This window comes from Schistocerca nitens, chromosome 2, assembly GCF_023898315.1.
Source record: "Schistocerca nitens isolate TAMUIC-IGC-003100 chromosome 2, iqSchNite1.1, whole genome shotgun sequence".
In the NCBI taxonomy this organism is placed as follows: domain Eukaryota; kingdom Metazoa; phylum Arthropoda; class Insecta; order Orthoptera; family Acrididae; genus Schistocerca; species Schistocerca nitens.
The window spans coordinates 1,051,913,525-1,051,939,159 of record NC_064615.1 but is presented as its reverse complement, the minus strand read 5'-3'; the positions used below and the strand labels follow the sequence as shown (position 1 = coordinate 1,051,939,159).

General features: G+C 44.7%; 1 protein-coding gene across 2 annotated transcripts in view; it reads left to right on the top strand.

Moving 5' to 3' along the window:
- The window catches only part of LOC126234785 (elastase-1-like), a 104,914-nt gene that overhangs the window by 48,695 nt on the left and 30,584 nt on the right, over positions 1 to 25,635 (top strand). For both annotated transcript variants that reach the window (XM_049943533.1, XM_049943534.1), the window contains 2 exons: positions 3,621 to 3,733; positions 24,611 to 24,804. In XM_049943533.1, the coding sequence (XP_049799490.1) occupies positions 3,621 to 3,733; positions 24,611 to 24,804 (307 nt within the window). The remainder of the gene's footprint in view (positions 1 to 3,620; positions 3,734 to 24,610; positions 24,805 to 25,635) is intronic.

Genomic DNA, 25,635 nt, shown 5'->3' with positions numbered 1-25,635 from the left:
CGCTAACAATACTTTGTTGTGGCCGACACGAACAGTGCTTTTATGCGAATGAACTTTGCTGGTATTGGTTTTGGGTGGTGGAACTGTTGTCTATCACATTCTATCAAGCCGTGAAAGTGAAGACTTTAATTAACTGTGCAATATAAATGACTTTCAGTGACGTTGTCGACGTTTGAAATGCGAGAACAGAGTGGACATTGTTTACGGTGTGCTTCACACACAAGAACAATTCTATGAACTGTGTATTTGTGGCTAAGACTATAAGAATGTGACGAACTGTGTAATTATGGACGATAGCGTCACGGACAGTGCATAAAGTGTAAAAACGAGCGATGTCTGCGTCATGTTCTTTGAAAGAGAGGACATGTCAACAATGGTCGTATACTGGCGCCTTGTGGTTTATTAATCACCACGGGGTTAATGATACAGCTGTGCCGGAACTTTATTTGCGTTTCACCGGAGAAGATTAACCAGCAGAACTGCCTATATCCTGCTCTTATCATCGTAACCCGCCGACATCGTGCTGCCCAAAGCAACGCTTCGTATGCAACAAAAAGTTAAGAGATTTCGCCGAACGCTATCCCCTGACCTAGAAACTGTCTTTTTCTATTAAAAGTATAAGAATTACAGACTCTAGTGAAATAAATTCTTTGTTTAGTTTATGTTTGCTTTCTGCTAACGAAAATAAAATTACAATCAGTGATTTAAAAGTTGCCTGGTAGTCATTGTTGAAACACCAGTAAATATAAATTTCTTCCTCTCATTAGAACTAATTCTCCTTGCATGTCAAAATTATTGTAGTTATTTTATGTAGTTTTATGTATTGTTATGAGACTAGATATATGACAGTGACTAATAAGAGTATTTTGTCGCGAAATATGGCGTCGCGCGAAAATTACGGCGACCGCCATAATTCCTTGAGTTCTGACCAATAACGTAAAAGGTGCTATTCCCGTATTGGTGCAAGTCCTGACGTGAGCGTCGGCTGTCAAATCACGCAGGGACTGTTTACCCAGTAATAAAAGTTTTTGATATTCTATTGCTACGAATCGTAGTATTAAGAGACACTGGTTATACTCAAAAGTGGGTAGATGTATGCTGACCCCCCCCCAGTGTTCATGCAATTATTAACAGTATTATGTGTGATTTACGAAATTTTGTCACTTTTTCTAATTCCTTTCAGATATTGTCTTAGATGTCTTTAAAGTTTCAGAGAATATATACACAATTTTGTCGGTTCAGGTTGATTTCAGAGCAGTTTCTCGTGAATATTCGAGTTTTAAGTTCATAAACAAAGTGGGATCGTGACCAATTGAGAAGTATAACAAAGAGTGTGGTTTTCCAACTAGAATTTTGGATGACTTCACAGTATAGATTTTGATAATTATTTTTCCTGTGGGTTGAGGTCATCACACGCCCCGTACACAAAAGCAAAAATTGCGGTCGTACTCCAAAAGGATCCGATACGTCCAGTGGGGTTATAAGTACAGGATGTCCTGAGGGACAGGTTGAATCGTGCAGGAGGGTTCAACAGAGTCAAAAGTTGTCAAGAACGTCGTCCTGTTGCTCTTTACACTGTGAACTGCCGCTTTAGATTGCAAAATGTGTGGGATCAAAGCCTCAGAGAAGCGGTGGTTTCATTGATGCCTTGTATGCCACCCTCTGAGGACTTCTCGTACCGATTCTGAGCGGCGGTGTGTTTGAAATGTTTTCCTCGGTCACTCATAAGAATGCTGTGTGATTACGTCGCTGGACGTTAGGATTCTGTCCTATATCGCAGAGGCGTCAAGAGAAGGGGCGAAATGTGTGTAATAGGGGACTTGACGACCCTCCCATTGTCTGACATGTCTGCAGTGGTATTGGGAAAAATTGTGGTGAAGTCTGGTGCCTAGGTAACATCATTACCCACCTAACAGCTCACATGAACTTCGCGGTTGTGGCCTTTTTATCGTAAGTGTCGACGTTTGGTTGTTTGAAGCGTCGCCGACCCTGGGGGTGACGTCACATGACGCCACGCTTTTGCACCGTTACAGAGGAACATTGTCGACGCCATTCACCAAATTTGAAACTGTTACTGGTTTTTGCGAATGTGGCCCATTAATTGTGTTGCGCAGTGCAATTGAAACTGACGTGACAATTGATTATTAACCTGGGGTTACCGATGTGAAGAACGCGGTATTTATGAGGCACTTCAAAAATACAAATGTGTGTGAAATCTTATAGAACTTAACTGCTAAGGTCATCAGTCCCTAAGCTTACACACAACTTAAAGGGGGTAGGACGTCAAACGGGCCGACTTGGAGCATGAGAGTCACCACAGGACATTTTAATTTCTACTGTCTATACTTTTACAAATAAATTCATAAAACTTTGTCACCATGACCAGGAAGGATTGAGGATTCACACTCATGGCAGTGGAAGTTCAAAAACGTAGCAAAATATCTTTTTTTACATGTGAAATTTCATCATTCTTTTCACTTATTACCGGCTGCATTTGTTGCTATAGGTACACTTTTCTTCCTAAGTAAGAGAGATTCTTTGATGAATTTTTCATAGCATACAAACAGTAGTTACAGGTGTATGAAAGTCTAAAATTTTCCAAATCTATTAAAAAACTGTGGAGAAATTGAGATAATTAACTATAAAACTTGAATTTTTTTCTAAACATGAAGTTTAAAATATTACTGTTCATTCATTTTTTCATAAATTAAATAACTTCTCGAGTTTCATACACCTGTAACTATGGTTTGTATGCTGTGCAAAAGTCATCGAAGAATCTCTCTTACTTAGGAAGAAAAGTGTACCTATAGCAACAAATGCAGCCAGTAGTAAGTGAAAAAATAATGAAATTTCACATGTAAAAAAATGTCTTTTATTACGTTTTAGACCTTCCACTGCTATGAGTATGAATCCTGAATCCTTCCTAGTCACGCTGTTAAAGTTTTATGAATTTATTTGTAAAAGTATAGACAGTGGAAATTGAAATGTCCTGTGGTGCCTCTCCTGCTCCACGTCGACCCGTTTGACGTCCTACCCCCCTTAACCTGAATTATCCTAAGGACAAACACACACACCCATGCACGAGGGAGGACTCGAACTTCCGGCGGGACCAGCCGCGCAGGCCATGACTGCAGCGCCTAAGACCGCTCGGCTAATCCCGCGCGGCTGAGGCAGTTCATATAATTAATGATGACGGTGGAACAGGAAGACACTGCATGAGTTTTCCGTAGGCAGTATCTTTAGTAGTTGACCGCATCTTAACAGTGATTGTAGATGCAGGAGTTCAGGGCAAAGTTCAGGCAAACAGAATGTGGTGCTTCCCTAAGGCCGATAGCTGACGGCCACTGATAGGATCTCTTACCTGTCGGTCTTTCAAAAGGTGGATATTCTTTCCTGTTTCTAGTATCGTTTGCCATAATTTAATACCGGCTGTTGCTGTTTTCTTCGCTGGTAAATAACCGCCATCTACACCTTATTAAGGCTCGAATGAACGGCTGTGATATGATAATTTTTAAAATTTGTTTCAATCGGTTATTTCAACAATAATTAGAGTACGTGAAGTGTCCTTATCGACAAGCCGACTCTCACTTAAAAGATACCATTTTCTATTAATCCTACAGAGATAACGTACTTACTGTCAACGACATCGCCATCTTCAAGCTGGACACCGCATTATCTCTGAACTCCTGCGTGCAGACCATTCAGCTGCCCAGTGCGGGATCCATCCCTCAGTGTAAGTACCCTCTCTGCACCAGTGTAGCAACTGTAGAAATTAAGAGTAAGAATCTTATCAGATCTCTTACGAATATTATCAGCACTTCTCTTACTTGTACTTCATAATTTCCTTTAAATTTGTGATAACTTGCGCTTGGAGTAATAAGCAAGACACTCAGAGTAATTTCATATCGGATGGGGTTTACCGACTGTAACCGAGGCTCCAAGACGCCAAGTGGAATAAGAGCAATTTAGAAAATAAACTTCAGCGAGTTATAGTCACTCTGGCTGGGTGTAACCTGCTGTTTCCACTTCATTTGTACATTGATTGTTAATAGCAAAGGCTGAAGTCCATTAAATATACAAAAGCGTGTCCATGTTTAAGGACTCCTTAAGAAGGCATTGAATTTTCCTCCAAACTTTCTATACAATAAATTATAACAGAACAACACAAGGTAAATCTGAATTATTTATATTTTCGTAAACTACAGTGCAAAAATACAAAACTTCGCATCCTTGAAGCATCTAACGTTATGGCTCAGTATTTTCCGTCATATTTCAGTTGCTGGTAGTGGTGTTGTCTTCCATGATCACTTGGGCTGTCCTCTTGGTGAATCAGACTTAGAAGAACTGCTTCGAAGATTGGTGGGATGAAAAACAGTAAGACTAAAAGTTTCCTCTATTTCACTCATTTTATTTCCCTCTAAGGTTAATCCAAGGTTCAAAATGGCTCTGAGCACTATGGGACTTAATATCTGAGGTCATCAGTCCCTTAGGACTTAGAACTACTTAAACCTAAGGACAGCACACACATCCATGCCCGAGGCAGGATTCGAACCTGCGACCGTAGCGGTCTCGCGGTTCCGGACTGAAGCGCCTAGAACCGATCGGCCACATCGGCCGGCGTGGATCCAAGGGTTTGTACAACTTTCTCTTGGCATCGTATGCTGTTGCTAAAATGTACACCAGCACACAATGTAGAGTGATGATCGGAGGCCAGGCAACGTCTTCCTGACGTACTTGCAGGCTTAATTAAAAAAAAGGCTCTGAGCACTATGGGACTTAACATCTATGGTCATCAGTCCCCTTAGAACTGACCCCGCCGGGAATCGAACCCGGGAACCCGGGCGTGGGAAAGGCTTAATTAATCTTGGTCTCTCACTTAATTACTGTGGACATCATCACTAACAGAATTAAGTGCAGGTAGGGAGATTACAAAGCTATGTAAATAACTCGTACACAGACTCAAAGATGCAGATATATTTAATAAAACGCTCAGTTACATATAGCAGATGCTCACCGTATCAATTAATGTCACAGTACGTACGTGAGTGGCAAAGGACTCTTAAATTCCTTAGCGCGTTCAGGTAACCAAAGCAGCGCTTACCTCCAGTTCAGCAGGACTAAATCACTCGTAACGAATGCAGAAATACACGAGAAAACAAGGGCGGATGAGACAGTGAGTTTCTGCCAAATGACGCTAAGGCGGCGGTAGAACGCTTAGCTTTACCTAAGTGCCAGCTTGGATCACTCCGAGATTCGGCTGCGATCATACATTCGAGCTATCATCGTAATAATTATAAGGCAAGTTGTCGCTTCGAGCATCTAACAAATACTTAGTTTTGGTATTGATAACAGGCAGCTTTCATTATACTTCTGTCCGCATTCGAGCTATCATCGTAATAATTATAAGGCAAGTTGTCGCTTCGAGCATCTAACAAATACTTAGTTTTGGTATTGATAACAGACAGCTTTCATTATACTTCTGTCCGCAGCTCGTGGTCGTGCGGTAGCGTTCTCGCTTCCCACGCCCGGGTTCCCGGGTTCGATTCCCGGCGGAGTCAGGGATTTTCTCTGCCTCGTGATGACTGGGTGTTGTGTGATGTCCTTAGGTTAGTTAGGTTTAAGAAGTTCTAAGTTCTAGGGGACTGATGACCATAGATGTTAAGTCCCATAGTGCTCAGAGCCATTATACGTCTGATGCTTCAGCACTCAGGAATACTACAACATGGTCCCTAAACTTTTGACCAAAAATGAAGAACCTGTAGTATCTACTCCACTGAAGGTTCCTGAAGTGTGGAAGTGTGGAAAGAAGATAATTTTGTTTTAAGGAACTAATAAGGGCTCATCTTGAATTATGATAATAATTCTGAGTCGGAAATAAGTGAAACAGATGAGGAGGATGACAAATAAATATAAGCTTGTTTAATAACAAATAAAAGTACTTGTCCCGCATATATGACTTGTTTCCTTATTCATATTTTTACAGGCTCAGATGGTGAGTCTGTCTTTAGGCGAATGCTCGGAAGCGAAGATATGTTAGTTTCTAACATATTGAATAGTATTCTTGAGTCATTATCAGCTGAAGAAATTAGCATTTACTGTTCGTCCCTTATTCAGATCTGTATATTCATGCGATCAGTTATTTTCAAGAATGAATCCTTATCAACATTAAACTGGGAAGTCACCCTATCATCGAAAACCTGAGATCATGCCGCAAATTAAAAATAAAATGCATCCTTGACTTACCCAACTCACCAAGAAGAAATAAAATCAATGTTCACATTACTTTTCATCAGCCATTGTCATTATTTAGTTTTATGGATAACTTACAATTTAATTTTATCAATAAATAATACTGCTGTTATGTTTGATAATTAGTTTTATTCAAGATACGTAATGTTTAACCAACTGGAGTGAAAGGTTATGCGGCGTCGAGTAGTGAGAAAGGTATGTTGCGATGGTCTGGACATATAGAGACGATGAACTAAACGAGGTACTCGAAACATACAAGACGAGTGGAGATAGGAGAGTTGGATCAATTCGACCTCAGTCAGACTTGAGGACGATTGTAGCAAAGGCCGACTTAGGAGTGCCATTGTCAATAATACTCTACCTGCTTACAGAGTTTAAGTTTAAAAAATCGTCTCTCGAAAGAAATTCCAGTGGTTGTACGGTTGATATTTGGCTCTGTTGATTAATGAGCTTTCCTACCACTGAGTTGGTGGAAATGTACGGCAGCAATGACGATAATATGACTCTGTGGCTATAGTGTGTCTGTAAACTGAAGAGCGAGCACCGGGAAGTAGCCTTACCTAGAAGAACGCTACAACAGCCGTACAGGATGACTTACAAGGAGTACACTCGTGGTCTATGGGTGAACCCGCACTAGGCAGTGGCGCAGTTTGGATCTGTTGCCCGGCTGCTAGCGCATATGGAACACGAAGTGTTTATATTGCTGATACTCGCGCTTGTTGTTCACCGAATAGACCGCAATGGCACATAATTTCAGAAAGACTGTGACACAATTTATGTTTGACAACGAATATGCCGGTCCATATGTTTTTGAAATAGAGCATCTTTTGGGCAATGAAATTAGCTTACCTGCTACAGATACAGTTTGGACACACCTACCCAGTGTACGCAGCATAATGTACGTCAACATGACCGATGAAGTTGCATGTGAAAGAACTTTCCAAAGGGGATTTAAATTTCGACACTCTGATGGCCATGTCAGCGATGTTGCAGTGTCTCTTCAGGTGTCGGAGTGAGGGTTGTACGGATCTTTGAACTGCCTTTGAGGTACCAGAATTGATGGTTATGGAATCATTGCGACCATATGGGACGCTACTCAGTCACACGTCTGAACGCTGGGCGAGTTTTAGCACCTATCCCGTGCTAAAGGGCGTCCGATAGGTGCGGATCACCCTTAACAATTATACGTGTTTGAAGATGTGGAGGTATCGTCATTTACGGTGGCCAGCCGCGGACATGTTCTCACTGCGGTGGAGAAGAAAATGTCCGCTCGGAGTGCGTACGACGCTAAATCATGCAACTGCCATGTGGAGAAGCGTCATAGTGAGAAGTTTTCACGCTACTGTCGATGACCTATGTGTCGGTGAACCGCCGGAAGGGGTTGCCAAGATCGGAGCCTGACACGGATATGTTGATGCAAGAGCATACCGAGTCAGGGGCGCAGGGAGGTGACAAGCAAGATGTCCCTACACCCTCTTCACAGCAGATAAGGGAGGAACATACGGAAGCCTCACAAGTAGCATGGACGTAAGAATGTGGCGGCAGCTGTGGATCACCGAGCGCCCGATTAATAACGGCGGCAGAGGAAGGGGGCGAAAACAACGCTCGCAAGAAGCGCCGCCATACTGCGGACGACTCATCCTCCCCTAGCCTAGGGGTCACAGAGGATCTTCGAGCCGAACAGACGTCTGACATAGAACACGTGTCTTTTGAGGACGTCGAAATGATTTCTTCGGATGGTGACCGGATGTCAGTGACCATTGTGACTGGGCAGAGCAAGTCGAAGAGGTAGACGAGTTGGCAGCCCCATTTGATGACGGCTCACATACAGGACGCCACCACAGGACAAGAACAATATAGAGTGAAGCCCGTTGGTGGGCAACCCTCCCAGCACTAATAGTAGACATAGTGTTCGGAGTTTACAGTGACATGACACGAACATGACGACGACAACGAACCTAGCATATAAGGTGGGAACTTTGAACTTTAATACCGTAAGATTTATTGCAAAGTTGCAAATTTTCCGGAACATGATCTACGTCACGGACGTGGATACCCTGCTGATGTAAGAAACCTGCAATGTTGCCTTTCGAGGGCGCCGACACTAGACGTAGGACGTGGCACAGTGATCTTGGTCCAGGAAGACCTCGATTATCTTACTTCGGCCCGGTGTTTTGACGATGACCGTGAACGGTATTCGTATTGTCAACATGTATGCACCCTCCGAATATGAAAATCAGCGGGCGCGGGCGCAATTCTACTCATAGGAGATTGCACCACTCTTCCGTGGCACACATGATCACATCTTGATAGGAGGGGATTTTAATTGTGTTTTCTCACGCCAAAGGCTCAAACCCCGAATTTTAACTCCTACAATGCGCCACGCTCGATGTGCCGATACGTAACACTGATGGGCACATAGAAAAAGACGCACGGGGAACGTGAGGGTTGCACGTTTTTTTTTTTGCTAGCTACTCGGCTGATTTGTGTTTATGATGGACTACGAGATCATGTGCTGGCTGCTGAATGCTGGCCCACAGCTTTTACGGGTCACCTTGCATACTTAAATACGTTAACCCTCCGACGGTAGCAGGTCTGGAAACTTAGTTCATCCTTATTGGTGGACCCCGAATGTCACCTGCGGAATGAAGAACCGTGGTAGACATGCACAGTACGGTTCTTTCACGGTGGCTGCAATGCGCAAAACCGGTGATACGAAGGTCTCTTGTAAATTACGGCAAGGAAAAAGTGAGATGGCTCAGGGATTCACTTGAATATTACTACAGGGTGCTTCGTGACCTCTTCTTCAGGGCTCCATCGCCCTAGCGTTAAGCGGAAGTCTATGGCATTATGGTGTGCATTTTATCGATCATGGACGTCGATTGGAGGGACTGTGCTCGGTGTTTGGACAACTCGACGGAGAACGCATTTCCATGCATCGTATGTCCATGGGGAATGCAAGTAATCGCCAATCATTGATTACAGTGCTCTACGATGGGGATAGTCGGACCTTGACGTATAACAGGTGAGGCGTCATCATGGCATCAATGTTGTCAAACTTAAATACCCAATGAGGGATCTGGCGTGCTTTCTATACGCCTCTCCTCACCACGGCAGCGAGATCGTCTTGGTATACATTTATTAACAGCAAGACAGTCACGCTGATCATTTTCGCGACATTCATATGATCGATTACGCACTCTGCCTCATGTGTGGCATGCAGGATACCGACGAACATTGTCTGCAATGCAGTGAGGCGAAGAATGTTTGGCGGCTGACGCAACGCATTGTGGCACTACTCCAGCGCACCAACAGCTCCACGATCACGACGGACATTTTATTCTTCCTCAGTTTGGTCTTTTTCCTCTCACAGAAAACGTCCGCAATCCGCTCGATTACAGGACACACATTGCAGTACGTGCTCTCGCAGTCCATGGTATTGGGAATGCATTATTGGCTCTATCTACTAGGACACCACGAGATCATCCGACGTGACTCTAAATACAAAACGCAGCTTGTGAACTTTCTAGACAGCATGTTTCATGATCCCCCAGAGAGATGGGGAGTCCTAGGTTTGCGCAGTTTCATGAGCTAGGATATTCTTCCAAGTGGAGTGCCGAGGATGTCACTTCGACCCTACATTTCTTTCTTTTCTTTTTAAGATGTGGCTGTTTTTTCCTGGAATATAAAAATTAAAATAAAAACAAGAGGTTCAGGGCACTCTCTTACCCTGCAATTATCAAGGGAATGAGGGTGCAGAAAGTCACTGCATTAAATACATGTTAAGTGTATTGACGAGACATGTGGCCTGTGATTGAAAAAGTGTTATGATAATCTCTCCATTGGCAAAAGATTCTGGAATAGTCCCCCATTCAGATATTCGGGAGGTGAATGCCAAGGGGGAAGTGACCATGAGAGAAAGATTCAATAACCAGCGAAAGGATAACGTTCTACGGGGTCTGAAATGTCAGAAACTTGAACGTGGTAAGGAAGCCAGAAAATCTGGAAAAGGAAGTGCTAAGGCTCAATATAGACATAGTGGGGGTAAGTGAAGTGAAATGGAAAGAAGACAAGAATTTCTGGTCAGGTGAGCATAGGATAACATAAAAAAAATGGTAGAATGGAATAGGATTCGTTATGAATAGGAAAGTAGTGCAAAGAATGAGTTAATGGGAAAAGCTCAGTGAACAACGATAGTTCAGTTATATATGGTCGCAAGCCGAGTATGAGAAGATAGAGAATGTGTAAGAGGATATTGAACGAATAATTCAGTATGTAAAGGGAGATGAAATTGTAATACTCATGGGCGACTGGAATGCAGATGTAGAAGGAGCAGAAGAAAGGGTTACGGGAGAATATGGACTTGATACTAGGAGTGAGAAAAGCGAAAGATTAATTGAGTTCTGCAATAAATTTCAGCTTGTAACAGCGAATATACTTAAGAATCACAAGAGGAGAACGTATACTTGCAAAATGTCAGGAGATACGGGAAGATTTCAAGTAGATTATACCATGGTCAGGCAGAGATTTGCTCATTGTCTCTTTGTCCCTCTGTCATTGTCTCCTGTGTGTCATTGTCTCCTGTGTCACAGAAACAGTCTCCTTCGTTCTGTCCTACTACTATAGTCTCCTCTCACTTTCACTGTCTCTCCCTTACTCTTTCTTGCTGCTAATATCTTATTCCTTACTTGGTAGTGTCACTGACTCTTCTGTCATTTTATCTATCTTCCTCGTTGACACTGTCATACAACCTGGCTATTACTCACTTCCACTTTATCTTCCTCTTCACTTCTGCTTCTCCCTCTCGTTCCCTTTCACTGACACTGTCTTCTTCACTCTTTCCTAGCACTGTTCTGTCATTGTCAACTATGTTCCACTGCCACAGTGTCCCTCTCTTTCTCTCACACTGCCATTGTCAGCTTCGCTCTTTCTCTAAGACTACTATCTTTCAGTATTTATTACCTTTCTGTCCCTTTGCCACTGCCACTCTCTTCTTCTCTTTCAGCGTAAAAAGGCGCGAATATGTTCGCATTCCAAAATTTTTCTGAACATTTTGAAAGATAGTGAGGAGGGCAAAATGACGCAGCTGCTACTCCATTTTTCAGTCACCGGCCTTTGAACAAAAGGGAATATATTCGAATTTTCTCTTCTGGTTTACTGCTCGTTGCCTGCTTTTCTCTTCTGCAGTGGCACATGTAACTTATATGAAAGGAAATGTACCAAAAAGAAGCATGCTCTTTGGGGAAGCGTCGTTGACTAGTATTCAAAGCGTTCTCCGCCTACAGTTCGAAACCAGCCACGCTTGAAATTTGATTAATAATCAGCATTGTCCCATATAAAATGTCAACCTTATTCTCCCAACGGCCTTGTCAAAGAGTAGCGGACGGAGGTTCAGGAGACTCAATTGTTCTTGGCATGGGAAATTGCCCCTAAAGGCGGAAGAATCAGCAGCGATCAAAGGCATGAGGATGCAGAAGGCATTGAAACCACTGCATTAAAGATCCATAATGTCTATCTACAGCACATGTGGCATGTAATAGAGAAAGTGTCATGAGGATCTCCCCATTGGCAAAAGATTCCGGAATAGTCCGTCATTCGGTTCTCCGGGAGGGAACTGCCAAGAGGTGACCATGAGAAAAAGACTGAATAACCAACGAAAGGATAACGTTCTACGAGTTGGGACGCGGTATGTCAAAAGTGTGAATGCAGTAGGAAAGCTAAAGAATCTGAAAAAGGATTGGCTAAGGCTCAGTCTAGGTATTTTGGGGCCCAGTGAAGTCAAATGGAAAGAAGACAAGGATTTTGGTCAGATGAGTATAGTGTAATATAAACAGCAGCCGAAAATGGTATATCAGGAGTAGCTTCCGTTATGAATAGAAAGGTAGGGCATAGTGTGTGCTACAGTGACCAGTTCAGTGTTCGTATCAGAATCGAGGGCAAGCCAACACCGACAACGATAGTGTAGGTATACATGCCAACATCGCAAGCTGAAGATGAAGAGGTACAGAAAGTATATGAGAATACCGAATGGCTAATACAGTACATCAAGAGAGATGAAAATGTAATGGTCATGGGGGACTGGAATGCAGTTGTAGGGCAATGAGTAGAATAAAAGGTTACAGGACAATATGTGCCTGGGGCAAGAAATGACAGAGGGGAAATACTAAAAGAATTCCGTAATAAATTTCAGCTAGTAATCTCAAGAGGAGGAAGTATACTTAGAAAAGATCGGGTGATGAGGGGAGATTTCAGCTAAATTACATCATGGTCAGACAGAGATTCCGAAATCAGATACTGGATTTTAAGGCGTACCCAGGAGCAGCAATCTACTAAGACCACATTATAGTAGTGGCGCAGAGTAAGCTGAAAATAAAGAGATTAGTAAGGAAGGATCAATACGCAAAGAAGTGGGATACGAAGTACGGAGGGATGGCGAAACACGCTTGAAGTTCTCTAAGGACATAGATACAGCAATAAGGAATAGCGCAGTAGGCAGTATAGTTGAAGAGGATGGAAACCTCTAAAAAGGCCAATTACAGAAGTTGGAAAGAAAAACACAGGTACAAAGAAGGCAACTGCGAGATAAACATGGGTAACAGAAGAAATACTTCAGCTGATCGATGAAAGAAGGAAGTACAAAAATGTTCAGGAATACAAGACGCTGAGCAGTGAAATAAATGGGAAGTGCAGGGAAGCTAAGACGAAATGGCTGCACGGAAAATCTGAAGGGATCGAAAAAGAAACGATTGTCGGAAGGACTGACTCACCATATAGAAAAGTCAAAATAACCATCGGTGACATTAAAAGCGAGGATGGTAGCATAAACGGTGCAACGGGAATTTCACTGGCAAATGTAGAGGAAGGAGCGGATAAGTGGAAAGAGTACATTGAAGTCCTCTATGAGATGAAAGGTTTATTTGATGTGATAGATGAAAGAAACAGGAGCCAATTTAGAAGAGAGAGGGAATCCAGTTTTAGAATCAGAATTTAAGAGAGCTTTGGATGACTTAAGATCAAATAAGGCAGAAGGGGTGGATACCGCTCCATCAGAATTTCTAAAATCATTGGAGGAAGTGGCAACAAAATAACTCTTCACGTTGGGGTGTAGAATATAAGAGTCTGGCGACATACCATCATCCACGTAATTCCGAAGATTGCAAGAACTGACAAATGCGAGAATAATCACACAGTTAGCTTAACGGCTCATGTATTCTGGTTGCTAACAAGAATAATATAGAAAAGAATGGAAAAGACAATTGAGGAAGGAAGTGCTAAATGACCATCAGTTTGGCTTTAGAAAAGGTAAAGGCACCCGAGAGGCACTTCTGACGTTGCGGTTGATAATGGAAGCAAGACTAAAGAAAAATCAAGACACATTCATTGGACTGGTCGACCTGAAAAACGCGTACGACAATGTAAAATGGTCCACGGTGTTCGAATCCTGAGAAAACTAGAGGTAGGCTGTAGGGAGAGACGGATAATATAAAATATGTACAAGAGCCAAGGTGGAATAATAAGAGTGTACGTCGAAGAACGAAGTGCTCGGATTAAAAAGAGTGTAAGACAGGGATATAGTCTGCCCCCCCCCCCCCAACCCCCTCACTCATCAACCTGTACATTGAAAAAGCAATGCTGGAAATTAAAAAAAGGTTGAGGAGTGGAATTACTTTTCAAGTGAAAGGATATTGATATCACTGATGATATTGCTGTCCTGAGTGAAACTGAAGAAGAGTTACATGATCTGCTGAATGGACTGATCAATCTAATGAGTATAGAATATGGAATGAGAGTAAATCAAAGAAAGACGAAGGTAATGAGAAGCAGTAGAAATGAGAACAGCGGGAAACTTAACATCAGGACTTACGTTCACAAAGCTGATGAAGTTAAGCAACCTGTTACCTAGGCAGCAAAATGACTAATGACGGACGTGACAAGGAGGACATCAAAAGGAGGGCATTCCTGGCCAATAGAAGTCTATTAGTATCAAACATAGGTCCTAATTTGAGGATGAAATTTCTGAGAATGTAATTCTGGAGCACATTATTGTATGACAGTGAAACATGGATTGTGGGAAAACCGGAACACAAGAGAATTGAAGTATTTGAGATGTAATGCTACAGAAGAGTTTTGAAAAGTAGGTGGAATGATAAGGTAAGGAATGAGGAGGTTCTGCGCAGAATCGGAGAGGGATATGTGGTAAACACTGACAAGGAGAAGGGACAGGATGAGAGGACATCTGTTAAGCATTTCTACGTGCTACGCCTCTTTATGAGCTACGTTTTAAGTGCATATTTTACGTGTACAGGTATCTTAAATTTTAATCTCTATATCAAACGGAAAAAATATGAAGTAAAATTTTAAGTTTATTCGAGATCAGAATCATAGGAACACATCGCAAATATTTTTTGGCTTTCTGAAGAACGGTCCCTGAGTCAATGGGGTCTTCATAAGTCGCATCAAGCCCACCTAGGTAACATTAAACGCAAAAGAGCCAAGTGATTTGCTCCGTTTGCCTAAGCAAGGGGAAGTGTGTAATATTCATAACTTGACCCTGTATTATAAGACAGCTACACTAAGACGATCCACCTATTGGCTACACACTTCGTTATCAAAAGTATCCGAACACCTGGCTGCAAATGACTTAGAAGTTCGCGGTGCCCTCCATCGGTAATGCTGGAATTCAATATGGTGTTGGCCCACCCTAAGTCTTGATGACAGCCTCCAATCTCGCAGGCATACGTTCAATCAGGTGCTGGAAGTTTTCTTGGGGAATGGCAGCCCATTCTCCACGGAGTGCTGCACTGAGGAAAGGTATAGATGTCGGTCGGTGAGGCCTGGCACGAACTCGGCGTTCCAAAACATCCCAAAAGTGTTCTGTCTGATTCAGGTCAGGACTCTGTGCAGGTCAGTCCATTACATATATGGTATTGTCGTTTAACCACTCCGTCACAGGCCGTGCATTATGAACAGGTGCTCGATCATGTTGAAAGATGCAATCGCCATCCCCGAATTGTTCTTCAACATTGGGAAGCTAGAAGGTGCTTAAAACATCAATGTAGCACTGATCGCGATAGTGCCACGCAAAACAACAAAGGATGCAAGCAGCCTCCATGAAAAACACGACCACATCAAAACACCACCGCCTCCGAATTTTACTGTTGGCACTGCACACGCTGGCAGATGACCTACGCCGGGCATTCGCCATACCCACACCCTGCCATCGGATCGCCACATTGTGTGCCGTGTTTCGTCACTCCACACAACGTTTTTCCACTGATCAATCGTCCAGTGTTTACGCTCATTACACCGAGCGAGGGGTGGTTTGGCATTTACCGTTGTGACGTGCGGCTTACGAGCAGCCGCTCGACCATGAAATCCAAGTTTTCTCACCTCCCACCTTAACTGTTATTGTAGTTGCAGTGATTCCTGATGCCGTGTAGAATTCCTGTGTGATCGTCTGGATAGATGTCTGCCTATTAGACATTTCGACCCTCTTCTACTGTCAGCGGTCTCTGTCAGCCAGCAGACGAGGTCGGCCTGTACGCTTTTGTGCTGTGCGTGTCCCTTCATGTTTCCATTTCACTATCACATCGGAAACAGTGGACCTAGGGATGTTTAAGAATGTGGAAATCACGCGTACAGACATATGGCACAAGTGACACCCAATTACCTGACCACGTTCGAAGAGCCGGCCGGTGTGGCCGTGCGGTTCTAAGCGCGTCAGTTTGGAACCGCGTGACCGCTAACATTTCATCTTTCTTATGAGACTCTGCGGTGGAGGTCAGAACCGCGCCATCCAGCGTTTAGGGTTTTCTTATGTGTGGCCGAGGAAGATATTTCGGGGACACGGTCGCTCCGAATAGACGTGAAAAGGTCTCATGGTACGGCATAAAGGGCATCAATGAAGCTACACCTTTCTCTGGGGCGTTTGTTGCCACACATTTCGCGGTCGAAATCGGCACTTTGCAGTGCGATGAGCCGCAGGAAGATGTTGTTGCCCACCTTTGACACTGCTGACACCCTCGGATGTTTCAACCCTTCTCTAAGGGCAATGTAGGACTGCATCCCCATTGAACGTCATAGAACTGCTTTGGGGGGCAGCCCGATTGCAGTTTTCGTTCTCGTTCACTGGTCGATATCATTAGGGAACGTTCAAAACCATCTCCGAAGCAACAAAGGCTACTCGTGATCTTTCAGCCTGTTTGGCCCCCTCCTGTGGTGCCATCATGAGAGTGTGCAACATTAACATGTGCGTAAATGAACCGACAAAGGATCCCTCTAAGGGACCCCTAGTTCGGCAACACCTTCATGGCCACCTATGCACCACTTTTGAGCGCGTTACAAATGTACCTAAAACATGTGTGGTTACAAATCCTGCTTCAAGATAGCAATTTCTCTTTACTGATTACCGGTTTCGGCTCATTGCCGAACCATTCTGAGATCAGCCTAAATGTTGTTCACTGTGTGACACTCATTACAAATCGTCGTATTTCTTTAGAGCTAAGTCGCCGTAGCTAAATAATAAATCGTAGAGTGAAAATCTTAGTTGGTTATGTAAACAGACAACGTTAATAACTAATCAAGTATTGCTGCAGTAATGGTTTTGCCATATACCATTGCTGTCGATCACTTGTTCGTATTTTTGGCAAAATGGGCACTGTAACAGCATTTTACAAGTGATTAACGTTCTCAGTTTACGATTTTCACTTTAGGATTTTTTGTTTAACATATGCGACTTACTAAACTTCGTTCGAACAGGCCTTGAAGGCCCAAAGTACATCTACATCTACATCACACTCCGCAAGCCACCTAATAGTGTGTGGCGGAGGGTACTTTCGGTACCTCTATCTGATCCCTCCAATCCTGTTCCACTACCGAATAGTGTGTGGGAAGAAAGATTGACGGTAAGCCTCTGTATCGGCTCTAATTTCTCGAATTTTCTCCTCGTCGTCAATACTCGAGATGTTTGTGGGATGTATACGTTGTCTGACTCCTCCTAAAAATTGTCCCGAAAGTTCAGTAGTAAATCTCTCAGTGATGCACAACGTCTCTCTTGAAACGTCTGCCAGTGGAGTTTGTTTAGCATCTGCGTAACGCTCTCTCGCCAGCTAAACGATCCCGTGACGAAACGTACCGCTCTTCGTTAGATCTTCTCTATCTCCAATATCAGCCCTACTGATAGGGATCCCAGATAGATTAACAATACTCAAGAATCGGGCGAACAAGCGCCTTATAACCCTCTTCTTTCGTGGAGGAGTTACATTTCCCTAAGATTCTTCCGATGAATCTGGGCCTTGTGTCTGTTTTTCCCACTATCTGTTTTATAAGGTCATTCCATTTAAGGTCGCTCTGGATAGTTAGGCCTAGATATTTTACAGCAGACGATGTCTCCAGTTGTTTGTCATCAATAGTATAGCTGTACAGTAGTGGATTTCTTTTCCTATGTATACGCAATATGATACATTTATTTACGTTCAGGGTCAACTGCCAGACTATGCACCATTTATCAATTCTCTGCAAGTCGTTCGGCAAATTATTACTATCTTCTTGGGTTGCTACTTTGGTATAAACAACTGCATCATCTGTGAATAGACTTAAAGAGCATCCGACGCTTTCTACTACATCATTTATATACAGGGTGGTCCATTGATCGTGACCGGGCCAAATATCTCGCGAAATAAGCGTCAAACGAAAAACTACAAAGCCCGAAACTTGTGTAGTGTGAAGAGGGAAAACAGATGGCGCTGTGGTTCGCCCGCCAGATGGCGCTGCCATAGGTCAAACGGATATCAACAGCGTTTTTTTTTTAAATAGGAACCCCCATTTTTATTACATATTCGTGTAGTACTTAAAGAAATATGAATGTTTTAGATGGTGCTGTAACAGTCACAAACGTATGGCTCACAATTTTAGACGAACAGTTGGTAACATGTATGTTTTTTAAATTAAAATACAGAACGTAGGTACGTTTGAACATTTTATTTCGGTTGTTCCAATGTGATACATGTTCCTCTGTGAACGTATCATTTCTGAGAACGCATGCTGTTACAGCGTGATTACCTGTAAATACCACATTAATGCGATAAATCTCAAAAAATGGTTCAAATGGCTCTGAGCACAATGGGACTTAACAGCTTAGGTCATCAGTCACCTAGAACTTAGAACTACTTAAACCTAACTAACCTAAAGACATCACACACATCCATGCCCGAGGCAGGATTCGAACCTGCGACCGTAGCAGTCCCGCGGTTCCGGACTGCAGCGCCTAGAACCGCAAGGCCACCGCGGCCGGCTGATAAATGCTCAAAATGATGTCCGTCAACCTCAATGCATTTGGCAATACGTGTAACGACATTCCTCTCAACAGCAAGTAGTTGGCCTTCCGTAATGTTCGCACTTGCATTGACAATACGTTGACGCATGTTGTCAGGCGTTGTCGGTGGATCACGATGGCAAATATCCTTCAGCTTTCCCCACAGAAAGAAATCCGGGGACGACAGATCCGGTGAACGTGCGGACCATGGTATGGTGCTTCGACGACCAATCCACCTGTCATGAAACATGCTGTTCAATACCGCTTCAACCGTATGCGAGCTATGTGCCGGACATACATCATGTTGGAAGTACATCGCCATTCTGTCATGCAGTGAAACATCTTGTAGTAACATCGGTAGAACATTACGTAGAAAATCAGCATACATTGCAACATTTAGATTGCCATCGATAAAATGGGGGCCAATTACCTTTCCTCCCATAATGCTGCACCATACATTAACCCGCCAAGGTCGCTGATGTTCTACTTATCGCAGGACTCGTGGATTTTCCGTTGCCCAGTAGTGGATATTATGCCGGTTTACGTTACCGCTGTTTGTGAATGACGCTTCGTCGCTAAATAGTACGCGTGAAAGAAAATCTGTCATCGTCCGGTAATTTATCTTGTGCCCAGTGGCAGAACTGTACACGACGTTCAAAGTCGTCGCCATGCATTTCCTGGTGCATAGAAATATGGTACGGGTGCAATCGATGTAGCATTCTCAACACCGACGTTTTTGAGGTTCCCGATTCTCGCGCAATTTGTCTGCTACTGATGTGCGGATTAGCCGCGACAGCAGCTAAAACACCTAATGGGCATCATCATTTGTTGCAGGTCGTGGTTGACGTTTCACATGTGGCTTAACACTTCCTCTTCCCTTAAATAACGTATCTATCAGGCGAACGGCCCGTACACTTGGATGATGTCGTTCAGGATACCGAGCAGCATACATAGCACACGCCCGTTGTGCATTCTCATCACAACAGCCATACATCAACACGATATCGACCTTTTCCGCAATTGGTAAACGGTCCATTTCAACACGGGTAATGTATCACGAAGCAAATACCGTCCGCACTGGCTGAATGTTACGTGATACCATGTACAGGGTGTTTCAAAAATGATCGGTATATTTGAAACGGCAATAAAAACTAAACGAGCAGCGATAGAAATACACCGTTTGTTGCAATATGCTTGGGACAATAGTACATTTTCAGGCAGACAAACTTTCGAAATTACAGTAGTTACAGTTTTCAACAACAGATGGCGCTGCGGTCTGGGAAACTCTATAGTACGATATTTTCCACATATCCACCATGCGTAGCAATAATATGGCGTAGTCTCTGAATGAAATTACCCGAAACCTTTGACAACGTGTCTGGCGGAATGGCTTCACATGCAGATGAGATGTACTGCTTCAGCTGTTCAATTGTTTCTGGATTCTGGCGGTACACCTGGTCTTTCAAGTGTCCCCACAGAAAGAAGTCACAGGGGTTCATGTCTGGCGAATAGGGAGGCCAATCCACGCCGCCTCCTGTATGTTTCGGATAGCCCAAAGCAATCACACGATCATCGAAATATTCATTCAGGAAATTAAAGACGTCGGCCGTGCGATGTGGCCGGGCACCATCTTGCATAAACCACGAGGTGTTCGCAGTGTCGTCTAAGGCAGTTTGTACCGCCACAAATTCACGAAGAATGTCCAGATAGCGTGATGCAGTAATCGTTTCGGATCTGAAAAATGGGCCAATGATTCCTTTGGAAGAAATGGCGGCCCAGACCAGTACTTTTTGAGGATGCAGGGACGATGGGACCGCAACAGGGGGCTTTTCGGTTCCCCATATGCGCCAGTTCTGTTTATTGACGAAACCGTCCAGGTAAAAATAAGCTTCGTCAGTAAACCAAATGCTGCCCACATGCATATCGCCGTCATCAATCCTGTGCACTATATCGTTAGCGAATGTCTCTCGTGCAGCAATGGTAGCGGCGCTGAGGGGTTGCCGCGTTTGAATTTTGTATGGATAGAGGTGTAAACTCTGGCGCATGAGACGATACGTGGACGTTGGCGTCATTTGGACCGGAGCTGCAACACGGCGAACGGAAACCCGAGGCCACTGTTGGATCACCTGCTGCACTAGCTGCGCGTTGCCCTCTGTGGTTGCCGTACGCGGTCGCCCTACCTTTCCAGCACGTTCATCCGTCACGTTCCCAGTCCGTTGAAATTTTTCAAACAGATCCTTTATTGTATCGCTTTTCGGTCCTTTGGTTACATTAAACCTCCGTTGAAAACTTCGTCTTGTTGCAACAACACTGTGTTCTAGGCGGTGGAATTCCAATACCAGAAAAATCCTCTGTTCTAAAGAATAAACCATGTTGTCTACAGCACATGTGTACGTTGTGAACAGCACACGCTTACAGCAGAAAGACGACGTACAGAATGGCGCACCCACAGACTGCGTTGTCTTCTATATCTTTCACATCACTTGCAGCGCCATCTGTTGTTGAAAATTGTAACTACTGTAATTTCGAAAGTTTGTCCGCCTGAAAATGTACTGTTGTCCCAAGCATATTGCAACAAACGGTGTATTTCTATCGCTGCTCGTTTAGGTTTTATTGCCGTTTCAAATATACCGGTCATTTTTGAAACACCCTGTACTAATACGTTTGGGACTATTATAGCGCCATCTATCACCAAGCGAAAAAAGTGGCCCAACTAAAACATTCAGATTTATTTACGTACTACACGAAAATGTAATAAAAATAGGGGTTACTATTTAAATAAACGCACTTGATATCCGTTTGACCAATGACAGCGCCATCTAGCCGGCCAACCATAGCGCCATGTGGTTTCCCCCATCAAGCTAGACGAGTTTCGTTCTTTGTAGTTTTTTCGTTTGACGCTTATTTCGTGAGATATTTGGCCCGGTCACGATCAATGGACCACCCTGTATATTGTGAACAGCAACGGTCCTATCACTCTTCCCTGTGGTAATCCGGATATTACCTTTATATCTGTCGATTTAGTACCGTTAAGAGCGACGTGTTGACTTCTATCTGCAAGAAAGTCTTGAATGCAATCGCAGGTCCGGTCGGATGCTCCGTAAGCTCGTATATATGGAAATTGAAATAAGAACACCGTGAATTCATTGTCCCAGGAAGGGGAAACTTTATTGACACATTCCTGGGGTCAGATACATCACATGATCACACTGACAGAACCACAGGCACATAGACACAGGCAACAGAGCATGCACAATGTCGGCACTAGTACAGTGTATATCCACCTTTCGCAGCAATGCAGGCTGCTATTCTCCCATGGAGACGATCGTAGAGATGCTGGATGTAGTCCTGTGGAACGGCTTGCCATGCCATTTCCACCTGGCGCCTCAGTTGGACCAGCGTTCGTGCTGGACGTGCAGACCGCGTGAGACGACGCTTCATCCAGTCCCAAACATGCTCAATGGGGGACAGATCCGGAGATCTTGCTGGCCAGGGTAGTTGACTTACACCTTCTAGAGCACGTTGGGTGGCACGGGATACATGCGGACGTGCATTGTCCTGTTGGAACAGCAAGTTCCCATGCCGGTCTAGGAATGGTAGAACGATGGGTTCGATGACGGTTTGGATGTACCGTGCACTATTCAGTGTCCCCTCGACGATCACCAGTGGTGTACGGCCAGTGTAGGAGATCGCTCCCCACACCATGATGCCGGGTGTTGGCCCTGTGTGCCTCGGTCGTATGCAGTCCTGATTGTGGCGCTCACCTGCACGGCGCCAAACACGCATACGACCATCATTGGCACCAAGGCAGAAGCGACTCTCATCGCTGAAGACGACACGTCTCCATTCGTCCCTCCATTCACGCCTGTCGCGACACCACTGGAGGCGGGCTGCACGATGTTGGGGCGTGAGCGGAAGACGGCCTAACGGTGTGCGGGACCGTAGCCCAGCTTCATGGAGACGGTTGCGAATGGTCCTCGCCGATACCCCAGGAGCAACAGTGTCCCTAATTTGCTGGGAAGTGGCGGTGCGGTCCCCTACGGCACTGCGTAGGATCCTACGGTCTTGGCGTGCATCCGTGCGTCGCTGCGGTCCGGTCCCAGGTCGACGGGCACGTGCACCTTCCGGCGACCACTGGCGACAACATCGATGTACTGTGGAGACCTCACGCCCCACGTGTTGAGCAATTCGGCGGTACGTCCACCCGGCCTCCCGCATGCCCACTATACGCCCTCGCTCAAAGTCCGTCAACTGCACATACGGTTCACGTCCACGCTGTCGCGGCATGCTACCAGTGTTAAAGACTGCGATGGAGCTCCGTATGCCACGGCAAACTGGCTGACACTGACGGCGGCGGTGCACAAATGCTGCGCAGCTAGCGCCATTCGACGGCCAACACCGCGGTTCCTGGTGTGTCCGCTGTGCCGTGCGTGTGATCATTGCTTGTACAGCCCTCTCGCAGTGTCCGGAGCAAGTATGGTGGGTCTGACACACCTCTGTCAATGTGTTCTTTTTTCCATTTCCAGGAGTGTATATATTGTATAACGTCAATGTGGGACGGTGTTAAATGCCTTGCTGAAATCTAGGAACACGGCATCTCACAGTACCCACCAGCCGCCGTGTCATCCTGAGCCCACAGGCCTCACTGGATGCGTATATGGAGGGCCATGTGGTTAGCACACCGCTTTCCCGGCCATTGTCAATTTTAGTGACCGGAGCCGCTACTTCCCGATAAAATTGCTCCTCAATTGGCCCCGCAAGGGCTGAGTGCACTCTGCTTGCCAACAGCGCTCGATAGCCCGAACGGCTGCCCATGTACCTGTATGTACTAGCCAAGCCCGACAGCGCTTAACTTTGGTGATCTAACGGGAACCGGTGTTACAGCTGCTGCAAGATCGTTAGCTAACTAGGCCGGTTTAGATGGTTCAAATGGCTCTGAGCACTATGCGACTTAACGTCTGAGGTCATCAGTCGGCTACGGTCGCAGGTTCGAATCCTGCCTCGGGCATGGGTGTGTGTGATGTCCTTAGGTTAGTTAGGTTTAATTAGTTCTAGGCGACTGATGACCTCAGAAGTTAAGTCGCATAGTGCTCAGAGCCATTTTTTTCATCAGTCGGCTAGAACTTAGAACTAATTAAAGCTAACTACCCTAAGCACATCACACACATCCATGCCCGAGGCAGGATTCGAACCTGCGACCGTAGCGGTCGCTCGGCTCCAGAATGGAGCGCCTAGAACCGCACGGCCACTCAGGCCGGAGCCGGTTTGGATCTAAAAAAATACTATGATGGGTAATGAGTGTCACACACTGATCACCATTTTAGACTGGTCTGAATATAGCTTGGTAGTGAGCCGAGGACAGTAATCAGTAAAGAAAAACTGCGATTTTTATGCGCACATGTATTAAATCAACAGATCGCATATCTCCCCCCACTCACAGTGTCAAAGAATAATAAATGCACTTATCAGAAACTTGGGTGTCAAGTCAGTTCGTGGCTGCTCTAGTGCCTGAAGATAAACGAATTCCACCCAAAGGATGTCCAAGGGCTTGTCTAACCCTGGGTGTAGCAGTTCTGACCTCCATCGGAGAGTCGACAAAAGTAGAGGTAAGACGCGCTGTGACGACAATACCATCCTGTGGTACGTCCATGGTGGCACTGGGGAGAACTATGGCGAAATTTGGTGCCAATGCGACGTCATTGACCCATCTTACACCACACATGAACTTCTGTGCTATCTCCCTTGATTTTTCTTTCTTTCTTTTTTTGTCGCATATGTTGACTCCTTGCTGTTTGAAGCGTCGTTGTGTCTGAGGATGATGTCACAGGGCGCCACGGATTTGCATCACCACAGACGAAGGCTGTACTCACCTTTGAGAAAAATTTCACACCTATGTGTCGTAATGGGAGCCAATTACGGTGTTTCGAAAAATTAAACCTTTATTATGTTGCGCAGAGTAATGACGTAGAAATTATCTTTATGTGTAGCAAATCTCTGTGACGTTCTGCTTGGGCTACACTACTTACACATAACCTTCGACCTGTCTAGCGGGCTCAGTCGCGATCATATCCGGCTGGGGCAGCACGCCTACTGAGCCTACGTCGGACGCCCTGCTTTGGCTGGAGCTCCCCATCATAGACCTGAACACCTGCCAACAGGCGTTGGGAGCCATCGGGGATGACCAGGTGGTGGACACCATGGTGTGCACAGCCCCAGGCACGAACGGCGGCGGCGTCTGCAATGTGAGTACCTCGCCCACACAATATACACCTTCTCTCTCTTTTATACTGTAACGTGTAAGTAAACTAAGGACCGTTTGCTTGTATTTCAATGTTAGCAGGTAAGAACAAATGTCCTAGAAATACAGATACACCTCTTGACTGTTTATTGTTTTTATCCAGCGGTCAGCAAATTACGGCATCGAAAATCACTTCTCAAAGTACTGTAGTATCTTTTACCCGGCAACACACCAGTAACGCAAGGTTATTATAAAGGATGATTCAAAAAGAATACCACAACTTTAGGAATTTAAAACTCCGCAACGACAAAAGGCAGAGCTAAGCACTATCTGTCGGCGAATTAAGGGAGCTATAAAGTTTCATTTAGTTGTACATTTGTTCGCCATTTCAGCCAATAAAGTTTTTGGTCCCTTTTTCTTCGAAGGTGCTACTGTAACTGGACTACAGTATCTGGAGATGTTAGAGAATTGGCTGTTCCCTCAGCTCGAACAAGAAGCACAACAATTCATATTTCAGCAGGATGGAGCGCTACCACATTGGCACTTATCTGTCCGTAACTACCTGAACGTCAACTACCCGAGGCGATGGATCGGCCGCCAGGCAGCCCGTGACAGAGTACTTCATCACTGGCCTCCAAGAAGCCCTGATCTTACCCCCTGCGATTTTTTCTTATGGGGGTATGTTAAGGATATGGTGTTTCGGCCACCTCTCCCAGCCACCATTGATGATTGGAAACGAGAAATAACAGCAGCTATCCAAACTGTTACGCCTGATATGCTACAGAGAGTGTGGAACGAGTTGGAGTATCGGGTTGATATTGCTCGTGTGTCTGGA